The sequence below is a fragment of the Nansenia antarctica genome (assembly GCF_963989245.1).
Source record: "Nansenia antarctica genome assembly, chromosome: 7".
NCBI lineage: Eukaryota > Metazoa > Chordata > Actinopteri > Argentiniformes > Microstomatidae > Nansenia > Nansenia antarctica.
In genome coordinates, this window is record NC_137677.1 from 54,140,597 (window position 1) to 54,153,305 (window position 12,709).

A 12,709-nucleotide genomic window follows, 5' to 3' on the forward strand; every position below is an offset into this window, starting at 1 on the left:
CAAGTCTTAACTACTCAGGTTTTCCACTGAAGGCAATTTACAGTCAACTGAAGTTGGCACTCAGATTAATTGCTTCTTGGAAATATCCAACTGAAACAACTACAGTATATAGGAAAATCTTGAAGTTGAATGTACAGCTAAATGAAGTTACATATATAGACTGTAATAGTTCAACTAGCTCTTTTAGATTGGCACAGTATGAAAGAAAAATAGCAGCTATTACCGTAATTAGTTAATGTCTGCTATGGGTAACTTATAGCCCGATATGCGACAGCCTATTTCTGACATTCTCTTGTTTGCTGTAAGAAACAAAAGGCAACATCTGTAATATAATGTCACATGGAGATTCCTGTAGCTCAATAAGTTTCAGAACTTTTGAATCATACATTTGACGATGCAGTGGGCTCCTCTGGTGGATTGCCTTCTGGTGGGCCTACAGACACCAACTCAGTAGCAGAGATGGACTGGCTGAGTTCCCTTAGTGAACTCTTAGTGATGTCCAGAAACGAGCGCTTCAAGATGTGGCGAACTTTCTTCCCCAGGAGCATGTAGAGGAGGGGGTTGACACAGCTGTTGAAAAAGGCTAAACTAGTGGCAAGAGGAAAGCCAGTTTTCAGTACTTCATGTAGCAAAAAAGAGGAGTGCATTGACAGCTCCATCAAACTAAAGGTATGGAAGGGGGTCCAGCACAAAAAGAAGGCCAGAATGATCGCTGTGACTGTTTTGGAGAAACTAGATCGATGTACAGAGTCCTGAGACTGGTTCATTTTGTTCGCTAGCAGTACTCCAGTCACACTGATGGCACTGAGGGGCAGCAGGAAACCCACAGTGGTACGGACAACCACTAAGATGCTGTGTCGCAAAACTGCTATATGTCCAATGCTGAAGTTGTTGAAGCAGACCACCCTGCCATGTATATGCATGACGTCACGGAATATCAGGGTAGGGCAGCTCAGGATAGCTGATACAGACCACAAACAGCCACACATGACCCATGCTTGCCCTACAGTGCGCCACTTCTGAGACCAGCTAAGATGGACCAATGAGACATACCTGTCTATACTGATGATGGTGAGAAACAGAACGCTGGCATACATGTTCATCACAGACACAAAGGAGTTTAGCTTACACATGACCAACCCAAAGGACCAGTGGAAGTCTCGAAGGACATAGTCAATGGAAAAGGGTAGAAAGAGCACAAACACAAAGTCTGCTATGGCCAGGTTCAGTAGCCATATACTGTTCACTGTCCTTTTACTTTTAAATGCCGTCACCCATATGACAATTCCATTTCCAATGAGACCAAGCACAAAGGAAATACTATATATGACCACTGATATGATGTGCATAACCTCCCTCTGAGTGTAGTCCCCTTTCACTTCTTCAAGGTCTCCATAATCCATGTAATCATAGCTGTAATTTCCATAGTCTTCCACATAGTCTTCCATTGTTGCAGTACTGTCAACTTTATGGGAGGAAGTCTGTGAGAAAGAAGGTAACGATAAGATGCATTTCCCTTCAAAATCTTTATGAAGAAAGGAGTCAGGACTATATTATCCACATTAACACAATTGTGTTATGTATCATACAGTGTAGATTCTTACCTGATACAGCAAGCGGCCTTACACCTATTTTCCAAAGCTCCACTAATTACTCCAGTACCTTCAGTTCTTAGAAAACGGAGTATTTATTGGGTGAGTCTTTATCCTGAAAGAGAGTGTCACTCATCAGTGCAGCCGAATCAACAATTATTAAGTGCCCACACCCTAACACACACACACACACACACACACACACACACACACACACACACACACACACACACACACACACACACACACACACACGCGCGCGCACACACACACACACACACACACACACACACACACACACACACACACACACACACACACACACACACACACACACACAGGCACACTGTCACAAACTTGCTCAATCATGACTTCATCCTGCTTCTCCCTTTGCGTTGAACTGGTCTCTCAACATATAGGACTTTATCACAGACGATGTCTCCACAGTTATTCTAACGTTTTCTTTGAGGTCCTGGTTAAATACAGAGTCCTCCATGATGAACTGATATGAAACTATAAATAATCTTCCATTAACTCTTATAAAACAGGTAACATTTTATTAGAAAATGTTTGGAGTTTTGAAACAGTTAAAAAATCATAACTGTCCAACAACTAATGTGCATAGACTAAGCTCTCTGATGAAAGAAGAAAAATAACCACTACTAACCCCTGATTTGTTGGGACAGGAAATGTTATGCATTTTTTGTGTTATCCAACATCACAAACTGTCAACATACTCACATACCTTTCAGTCGCTCCAGCCCTGGCCTGTCCTGCCAAGGTTTTCGGAGTTAAAATGTGTCGGAATGAGAAAAGAAAACGAGAAACGACAAGACATCTGATCCAAAGGAAGCACAGGGTAAAGTTGCCAATACAAAACTAAAACTTGAAATATTTAGACATGTATTTAATGTATGTTTCATAAAAGTTTGAAACTACATTCTCTGCAAAGAGTCATCACTGGAGTATCTCCGGCTATGTCCTTGCACAACCGTTACTGAAATAAATGCTATGGAGTTTGGTCTGTATGTGGGCGAGTCCACTGACGCGTCACACGCAAGGAGCAACACTAGAGGTCTGTGGAATACCTTCAGTCTGATTATACGGCTGTCAACAGCTACCTGTCAATTACACATATGAAGTCACGGTTGTCCAATCTGACTGAAAGAGGTCCACTATAACCATAGCAGCATCAGGTTTATTGCGATCTTTTCTCTATGATTTTTACACGATTTGGGGCACATTACTAAATAGACCTAGGCTTATGTACAGTGCAAGTAGAAAGGTCTCCAGGAAAGCTATGTAATTTCTGGAGTATTGGTAACAATTTGTGCACATCATTTGGATAGCAAGTGGGCAAAAAAAAAATCGTGATCCTTAATCATTGTTCAGTTTTAAACACTTAGTGGTCATTCATGCGAAACGTGTTATCCCTCCTGTCTCATCAGATAACAAAACATCTCTTTATCTTTGCCCAGCGACCCATCCTGCAGGAGGGTGATATAGTGTGTGTGTGTGTGTGTGTGTGTGTGTGTGTGTGTGTGTGTGTGTGTGTGTGTGTGTGTGTGTGACACTCCCATGGATGTGATGAACAGTCCTGCCAGTCCTGCCAGGCACCGGCGAGAGGTCCTGCCAAACAGTATTCCTGGAGGCCCTGGCTCTACCAGGGAGGGGCTTACTGGAAAGATGAATAGCAATAGCCGAAGGCAGCTAAATAACAAAGCTCATTCCATCTCAAACACTCACATTTAGGGGTATTTCAAAGAGAGGGTTCCTTCAGTCTATAGTGTGCTAGCACATCAGCAAACTCCCACTCACTTTTGCGACATTCTAATAGACACTCTGACCCATTTTGAAAGGTAAATACGATTCCTATTGATCATCATTTCAATTATGAATAAGCTGTCCATGCATGATAAGGTAATTCATGATATGCCCTGGCTACATGCTATGTGAAATGGAATTTGTATGTGATCTCATGAACAGAGACAACACAGTAGACATGTGTGGGGAGTCGTTAAAGCAGATGTGCTCCTCATTGTAAACACTCGTGAGCTTAGAATTACAAGGTTCTATCTCCGTTTAGGGTAGTTCAGAGATATTGAGCGTCAAAGTTTTTACATTCCATTATGTTCTGTGAGATGGAACCTTTGTATTTTATGAATTACTAACTCAAAAATGTCAACATTAAAAAAAAAAAAACACCACACAGGCGTTAATAAACACCTAATGGATCAGATTATGTAAAAAACTAAATTTTGACAAAAATGGAGATAGAACCTTATAATTCTAACGTCACGAGATGTGCTCCTCATTGTCAAAACTGTCACCTGCTTTAAAGCTCGTCCACGAGCCTGTGCTGAGCGCGCGCACGGGAGGGCTGTTGAATTGTGGCAAGTGTTGCGCGGCACTTGCGCGAATGCAGCACCAGGAGGAGTAGAGCTCGTTGATCTGGGTGGCCGGCCACCGCCTTCCATTACCGCAGGACTCCTCTCTCCCTACTGACTGGATACATGGAGGATTTCCCGTAAACGCCACCTCCCCCCGCAATAATGGGCCGCAAGCTATTCACTGCGTTGATGTGTTGATATTAAGATCTTTAAAATATCAAATATGAATCATGCATTTTATATTTCTGGCAAATTTGCTCGTGAGCATCCTTGCGTCCTGGCTCCATCCATCCATAGCGTCAATTGGTATGTACTGCATATTCTATCTAGGCTGGAGCTAAATACATTTCCTTCCTTCATAACCGTATCAGTTCCATTTAACAACTTGCATGTTGCTTTGTGTCACCATATGACAGATATGTCTATATTATGTTCTGTTATTATGCAATTTTTTTGTTTCCATTGGGGAATGATGACTGTTTTCGGAGGACAATTTAATATGCTGAGTCCTTTAAGTGATGGTGAGATGGGGGGCAGACTACAGCACCTCAGCATCTTTTGTTCATTGGTTATGAACAAAAGATATATATCTCGTTCTAACAGTGCAGAGCTTGTAACATGTTCATTCTACCAAAGGGATTTTGGACCAGTTATTGTTACCTCAATTAAAACCAAATCTTTACAAACCGCTTTAGCTTGAAACATATTATCTGGGTTGATATGATTGATAAAACAGACACTTTGACCTAACCTTCTCCTTTATTATGTTAATCATTAGGAAATATGTAATGATGCTATTTCCAGTGGTAGAATAATATTCAATATTAAACATTAAGAAACCAACCTGTCATATTCTGAATTATTGATATATTATTGTTAGATTTAAAGTCAAATGTATATTCCACTCATGGAATTTCACATTCACCCAAGTTTAGATCGGTTTGGTTGCATTGCAGCAGCATGCCATTTGTAATATTTCTAAATCGACTTAGGTAGACCTTGAAGCTTGAATAATAGTTTAAAGCCCTATAGTTACCTAATGGAATGAATAACAACAATATATATGGTTAAGTCTCTCTAAACTATGTCCTGGAGAAATTCAAAAGTCATAATGTACTTCCTGCAGTAGATGCAATTGTTTACATCATTGGATGCAGTGATAGGACTCTATATGAGTTATCATGCCTGTTTTCCTGCAGTTTCTCAAGGAGTAGAGAACGAGGCTGAGAGGGACGCAGTGTCATTATTGTCGGAGCGAGAGGCAACTGCAGCAGCAGCCACAGACAACACAACTCACCATGCGGCTGAGCGTATGATCACCTACCCTTCTCGCCTCATCTACTACCTGAACGAGGACTCGGAGAGTACTTTCCATGACCTGGACACCCGGGTCAAGAACCAGGTCACAGAGGGCCAGGTAAGGCAACGTACATGACTGATGCACATGGCATCTAACCCATCATTGCAGCCTCACAGTACAGTGGTGTTGTGGATTCAATTGATCCATTTCAGAGCCATCATCTTACATAAGCAGTGGAAAAGCCTGTGCCCCTCCTCATCCTTGACTCTAGTACATTATCTCATCAAAACAGGAAACGCTCCCTTTCTCTTCCCCCACTAAGGAATGAGAATCGAATCTAATGCCCAATACTGAACAGAGAGAGCTTCTATTCTCTCAGCATATTTGATATAAAACTACAACAGCGGCATTATTCTTGTCAATGGAAGTACACTTGTCTATTGCTGGCACACTGCTCAAAGTAAAAAGCTTAGGGGAGGGTGGGGGGGGGGGCGTAGAAATAGTCAATAAGAGCATTGGCGTTCCTTCCCCTCACTCCTCTAATGTGTGGGTGAGGCCCTGTCTTACTTGTCATATAGTGATATAGTGACAGGCAAGTAAAGTACCATACTTATGGAACGTCAGCTCCTTACAGTCATTAGGCCTACTGTTAATATGTTTTTGTGCTCTCTCTTCCAATGTATCTCCAATTTCAGGGGGACACCATGATAACAACTTAAACAATGACCTGTGATAATGTTTCTCTCATAGGCGGTCCATCTTGCCCAAGCCAGCTTTCAGTTAGAGGCCTTTGGTTCCAGATTTGTATTGGACCTAACGTTAAACAAGTAAGTGCTTTTATGTATTTTATTCCTAATTAAGGTGTTAGGGTTTCCTGAAAGCTTCGTAACAAGAATATCATCTTTCATCTATTGCTTATAATTAGCTTAAGATTAAGTCTCATCCTGGGTATAGTTCCGGTAACAAAGACCGATTTAGGTGTTGCCTAGATCCTGGTTGATCAAATCAAAAGTAAAGAAGTCGTGTTCATATTATCATATCAATCTAGGAGCGATTTTCTGAACGCATCAATGCGTCTCTCACAGCATTTACCATTGTCAAGGTCATGGCAGTTGACACACTGTACCAGCTAGACTCTCTGATATGAAGAGAGAGCGTTATGTTGGGTCATCTTTAAATCACAAGTGACAGCGTTCATGATTCCCTACAGTCGGTGTTGTAGGTGACTTTGCTCATTGTCAATGAGGTGTATTACTGTATGTGTCAGGAGGTCAGTGATGAATGCATCTCATCTTATAGATAATGGAGTCAGTTCCATGGTGAGTGAACAGGTCATCCTCTGAGAGACTGGCCGCCTCTGTTTGTCTCATCACTGATAGATAATAGTCCTGACGTTATCCACGATCAGTCTTCCCTGAGCTGTGACATCATGTGGCTCTCCACAGCAACCGAGATATCGATCAGCTCCTATGGACAGCTCCCATATGTTGTGGGGATTTTGAAATGCTGATGTTATCATCATGAGGACAAATGAACACAATGTACTTTCAGAGTTGGAACGAGGGATCACTTAAGAACATGAACCTGGGAATCCTAGCAGGTATGACCTTTGAGGTTAGCATGTTGGTCAGGAACTCAAAGTGAGGCGGCCTCCCAAGGCACCATCTTGGTTGTAATGGCTTGGATATCATGTGTTGGAGGGGATTAGTAACAGAGAGACTGGTCATGGTGACCCTTGCCTCCAGTGCAGATGGAGGACTGTTCCAAAGGCAAGGGGGAAAGATGTTGGCACATGGCTGTTTGAAGACATTGACCATGGGCTCATGCTGCCTTATTTACAGTCATTCCAAAGGGAGCAGAGATAGTGGTTGCTAATGGCAATGTTAATAAAGACATTTTGGCTGGGTTAGCAGAACAGTGTGCTAGTAACACACACACACACACACACACACACACACACACACACACACACACACACACACACACACACACACACACACACACACACAGTATTCTAGAGAGGAACACATGTAGAGAAAAGATGGACAAAAGAAGCCCTGTCACAGACCTGAGAACTTAACCATCAACTGTCCCATCACTCCCATCTTTAACAATCACATTACAACCACACAGAACTGCTTCATGGTGAGAAGAGTTTGAATGTCAGTATACTTCACCAATCATATCCCGCCCGGCATTAAGCGTTAGGAGAAGCTTTGAATTGTGACCCTGTGCATGCTTTGGTGTCTGTGTATATGGGTAGCTTGAATTCTGCTCACTGTTGTAGCTGCGACAGTGCTGATCTAAATATAGATAGGTCTGCAACCTGCCAATGGGCGCAACTACTGCTCACCGCTCCTCTTGCTGCACCTATGATGGCAGAACCTGGAGAACACATTCTCAGCTACAGTATAGGATAGTATCAATCGGACTGTAGTAGCATGGTGACCCTTGCTTCCAGTGCAGATGGAGGACTGTTCCAAAGCACGTGGGGAAAGATGTTGGCGAATAAAATTGAGAATTGTGGCCTTCAGTTGATATGTCATAACAAGCATTGTAAGAAGAGACTATATTTCATGCCAAATCTGGAATCTGGAGTTTATGATACAGTACATTAGTGATAGTACATTTTAATGAGCATTGATTTCCTGTGAGTGTGTGACTGGGCTGCAGTGCAGTACAGTACAGTACAGTGTGTATTTGTTGGATGTTACTCTGCCATCCTCAGAGCATCACTATTATTTTCGCACCACTGCTGATTATGTCCATGTGCTAGAGTTATGACCAGCAGTGGCAGCATCATGTGTCAGTGGGGGATTTGGGGCCATGTTTGGTCCGGCGCCAGGCCTAAGAACCTCCTGCAGTTTCTTCTTTCGTCCTCCCCCTCTCCTCTCCTTTCCTCACCCTCTCCTGTACCACTGCATTGTGCAACCCAGTCTCCTCCTGTGGACTCAAAGACCTCAGGGCAGGACCTCAACACAAACACTCTCATACACACTGACTCACTGCACATTACACATTGCGACATTACTCCCCACACTTTGGTACACTACACTTTTCCACATTGCTCCATCTCTCCATACTCCGCAATGCCACACTCTTCCCTCCACACACACACACACACACTCTCTCCCTGCCTTTCTGTCTGACACACACACACACACACACTTCTTATTTCTCTCATCTCTCTCTCCACGAACACACACACACACACACACACACACACACCTACACACACACACACACACACACACACACACACACCTACACACACACACACACACACACACACACACACACACACACACACACACACAGTGCTGTGGTACACTCTCCTCTCCTGCTCCATCCGTCAAGCTAAAAATAGCCCCTCAGTCAGGAATCTCTCACAGACACTGCACTGGTGCTTTGACTCTCCTCTCTACTCCCAACTGTGCACAGCACACTTCCTGCATGCTCACTCACTGAGCATCGCAAAAAAAAAATGACACAAGTGTGTTTTCACAAAGACAGCTCTTCCACCTCTTTGTTTTTTTTTTTCTACTTTTGCCGCAAAGGTGCTATAATATGTCATGGGGTAGGAGGATGTTTTGATTAGATCTACAAGGTTACCCAGAAAAACGCCATTATGGCAGAAATGACAGTCTCTTGAAGTCAGTGGTCAGCTAACAGATTGAGTGTGTGTAACGGTGTGGCTCGCTGAGTCAGACGGTGAGAACAGCCTGGAGGACAGCGGTGCTCAAGGTGAAGCCGCGGCCTCTCACAACCATTTATCACGTCAGGCTTTATTGAAACCATTTTGAAAGAGGAGATGTCTGCCTGGTTGAGGTTACTCGTGTCAACGCCTGTTATGTTTTCTTTCCTTTTAATCAATGCTTTTCTTATAGAAAATGATTTATTTGAGAAGACAAATCTAAAATATATATTTTGTTTGATGTTCTTGTTTTAGATATTTTTCAGAGGGTAGAATACAATTGACTGCAGCTTGATAGCTGTAATAGAAACGTGTTTGTTCTCCGTATGACAGCTATGTATCTAAACTACCCTGGATCCCATTGTGTACCTTCCTGTGTGGTGGTTTACTTTTAAAGTCTTAAATAGATGCGTATTGTTGTGCACCTTTCTGATATAATGATTATTAAATCTTGTAATCTTGTGTGTTTATATATATATATTCAAGATATATATAGTAGCCTATATCTTGAATATCTACCACCTTCACATCCCTTTTAATTTACCTTATGTGTAATGTTTTTGGGACATTGTGGGAGTAACAAATAAGGCTTGGGTGGTTTTTGAAGAGGTTTACCTAATGTTTGTGGTGATGTTTCAAATGTTGTCTTTTAGTTAAACAGGATGCACTCAACTAAACCACACTGCGAGTGCAAAGACCAGAGTCCTGACACCTAAGGCAACACACACAACTGCCATGGTCATCCTGAGAGCAACCTGTCACATGAAATAACCAACTTGTCTTTCTTTCTATTTTCCAGTGACTTGCTGTCCTCAGATTATGTTGAGATCCACTATGAAGAGGGCAAGCCTGTTATATCCAAGGTAACATCTCCAGTAGTCATTAGTGCACTCTGTTTGGGTGCCTGTTCTTTTCTCAGTTGTTGTTTTTTTGGGTTGAGTCTAATTTGTTCCCTATGGAAAGAGAATGGCCTACAGCTGGTACAGGACAGGTTGCTTTGTTTTCGTGTGTTGTTTAGGTGCAATCAAGGGCAAGTGGATAGTTAAAACAATATGCAAAGAAACACTTTAAGATGGGCCGTATTCCGTTCTGTCACTACGATAGGACCACCAGGGCGCTCAGACGTTGAGATAAACCATTCATCCGTTTGCACGATCTATCCTAACTTTATTTTCATTGTTTATCCTAAGCTTACTTAATCAAATCAGTTGTGTCTGTGTGCATCATCATCAGTACATAAATATTTATACTATCTGATCCATTTGCAGTCAAGCTGTTTATTGGATGGTAAACTGGGGTGGGGAGAGAAAGGGAGAGAGAGGAGGGGAAGAGAGAGCATGAGGAGGAGGGAATAGAGAGATAGTGAGAGCGGATGAAGGGAAAGAGATAGATAGAGCGGTGGGGGTGGGGGGCAAGGGAGAGAGAGAAAGGGAGAGGGGGAGGAAAGAGAGGGTGGGGTGAGGCAAGGCAAAGCAAGGCAAGTTTCATACAACAGGGGCAATTCAAAGTGCTTTACATACATTATTAAAACACAGCAAGCGGAGCGTAGTAAGAAAATAAAAATGACAATGAATAAAAGCAAATATAAGAAGTAAATAAATAAAATCAAATATAAGAAGTAAATAGATCAAACATTCAATAAGACAATAGTTTATGGATAAAAGACATCGATAGAAGTGTGACATTGAGGCGAAAGAGAGAAAAGGATGGGGGGGGAGGTGCAAGAGGGAGGGACAGCGCGAGCAAGAGAGAGGGAGAAAGAGAGAGAGAGAGAGAGAGAGAGAGAGAGAGAGAGGGAGAGAGAGAGAGAGAGAGAGAGAGAGGGAGAGAGGGAGAGAGAGAGAGAGAGAGAGAGAGAGAGAGAGAGAGAGAGAGAGAGAGAGAGAGAGAGAGAGAGAGAGAGAGAGAGGGAGGAAACCAGGTTAGAGATGTGAGGAGTTGGCGGCTGCTGCTGTGGCTCCGGCTGCTGCTGTTGTTGCTGAATCAGGAAGAGGGTTGGGCTGGGCACACTGAAGCTGGAGCTGACTCAGCAGGGCTCCGCTCCCCTGCAGCCTCCTCCTCCTCCCCCTCCTCCCTCCTTCTGGTACCCAGGTCACATGACAGGGGAGAGACGGCACTCTGCAGTAGCAATGCAGCGTGGGATGGCTGTAGTGAAAAGAGAGTGTCCTCTGCTCACCCTGACTCTGACAGCTGAGTCACAGATGTAGCACGGCTAGTTATGTAGTAGTAGACTGTTGAGGTCTGAGGAAGCACAGTCGTTTACTAGAGGCCCACCGACCCCCACACTGCAGAGAAATATTCTGTATAAAATGAGGTTTGTGTGTAAGTCAAGCTGAATATGTAACAGGCATTTACAGTTCCTCCAACAATAACTGAATAAACCGTCGAAAAGGATACAGTTGCGATAACAAGAAGGTGCTCTGCTAACTTATGATTCAAATGGTACTGTTGTGATACAGTAGGACACCGTGAGTATGTGAGTAACGTCGCGGTGTGTGTGATATTTGCCCTCTGTTCTAGGGTTGGCTGTGATGTTGTATGAGTGTTGTGTGCCTATCTTCCCTCAGGGTGGGGAGCACTGTTACTACCACGGCCAGGTGAGGGGGATAGATGAGTCACGTGTGGCCCTATCTACCTGCAACGGGCTGCAGTAAGTCAACAGAGGAGTTTTGAATAATCTGTGGCCGTGCTCAAAATATTTGTGGATATTCATCTGTTCCCTACAGTTGCTCAGTTACAATTGACTCAGTATTGACTGGCCTCTCTCACTTTTCTCTTCACTTCCTCTCTCTTTGCCTGACAGCGGAATGTTTGATGATGGAGTCTATGGATATCTAATTGAGCCTTTGCAACAGACACACTCAATTGTAAGTTATTTATTTCATTTTGGTGAAAAATCTTCTGCTCCACTAATACCAGTGTTCCACTGCTACAATCACTCCTACTGCTTCAACTGTTACTTAAGTCCTGTGCAAAAGTCTTATCGGTCTGACCAAAGAATACAAGGTTTATTGTTCTAAAAGGAAGTCTATGATTAGTGAAGGACATTATAACATGACAGAAATGTGTTTGTCTCACTAATCACTATTGTGATTTCCCTATGTGAAAATAAGCCAAGAGAACATATCTCATTCAATGTCTAAAATCAAGAGATTATAATACAACTTACAGTCATGTCCATGTGCGACAATGAACGTCCCCTTGAAGGACAATACATCTGAATCTGATGAATGTGAAATCTGAACTCATGAATTCATATGTCTCACATGACTTGAATAGTTTCATGTTTTGGACTATGACGTTGTGAAAGCATGATGATATTTATTGCTGTGCTAAGCAGACTCGTCAATTCACTCAGAGCCGGCCTCTATCCCACACCCATGTTGACATGCAATGGTTTCTCCGACACAGGATACAGCCGCACGGCCCCACTCACTCCGTAGAACACACACCCTTCAGGGAAACAATGAATCAGATGAGGAGGGTAAGGATCTATGCCTCTATCTGCCATCTTATCTAACTTCCACCATCCCTCCATCCTTGCATACCAACACTCCCATTGTCATAGCCCCTCTACCTCGCATTGTCTCTCTAGACCTCTCCTATTCTTGTCTGTTCATACGTTATCACAGGACATGCTAAGTGTCCCTCCTGCCATGTGTATCCTGCCCTAGAGGTTGATGTTCCTACAGTGTTTCTGTGTTCCTGTGTCTCTCCACAGTGGATGAGGAGA

General features: G+C 43.0%; 2 protein-coding genes across 2 annotated transcripts in view; one reads left to right on the top strand and one right to left on the bottom strand.

Moving 5' to 3' along the window:
* Window positions 1-380: 380 nt before the first annotated feature.
* On the bottom strand, window positions 381-1,707 carry cmklr2 (chemerin chemokine-like receptor 2; the record flags this gene model as incomplete). The annotated part of the gene is made up of 2 exons (XM_080536923.1): window positions 1,605-1,707; window positions 381-1,481 (listed from the first exon to the last, which is right to left on the bottom strand). Exon 2 carries the CDS (start codon window positions 1,446-1,448, stop codon window positions 381-383), a length of 1,068 nt encoding a protein of 355 aa, XP_080393049.1. The 5' UTR covers window positions 1,449-1,481; window positions 1,605-1,707.
* Window positions 1,708-4,212: 2,505 nt separating this feature from the next.
* adam23b (ADAM metallopeptidase domain 23b) overlaps window positions 4,213-12,709 on the top strand; it is a gene marked incomplete at both ends in the record, with an annotated part of 18,538 nt that continues 10,041 nt past the window's right edge. The window contains 8 exons of the mRNA XM_080536464.1: window positions 4,213-4,288; window positions 5,182-5,399; window positions 6,033-6,109; window positions 9,776-9,839; window positions 11,544-11,626; window positions 11,780-11,843; window positions 12,388-12,460; window positions 12,698-12,709. The exon at window positions 12,698-12,709 is cut by the window's right edge and continues 56 nt beyond it. Coding sequence (XP_080392590.1) covers window positions 4,213-4,288; window positions 5,182-5,399; window positions 6,033-6,109; window positions 9,776-9,839; window positions 11,544-11,626; window positions 11,780-11,843; window positions 12,388-12,460; window positions 12,698-12,709 — 667 coding nt within the window. The remainder of the gene's footprint in view (window positions 4,289-5,181; window positions 5,400-6,032; window positions 6,110-9,775; window positions 9,840-11,543; window positions 11,627-11,779; window positions 11,844-12,387; window positions 12,461-12,697) is intronic.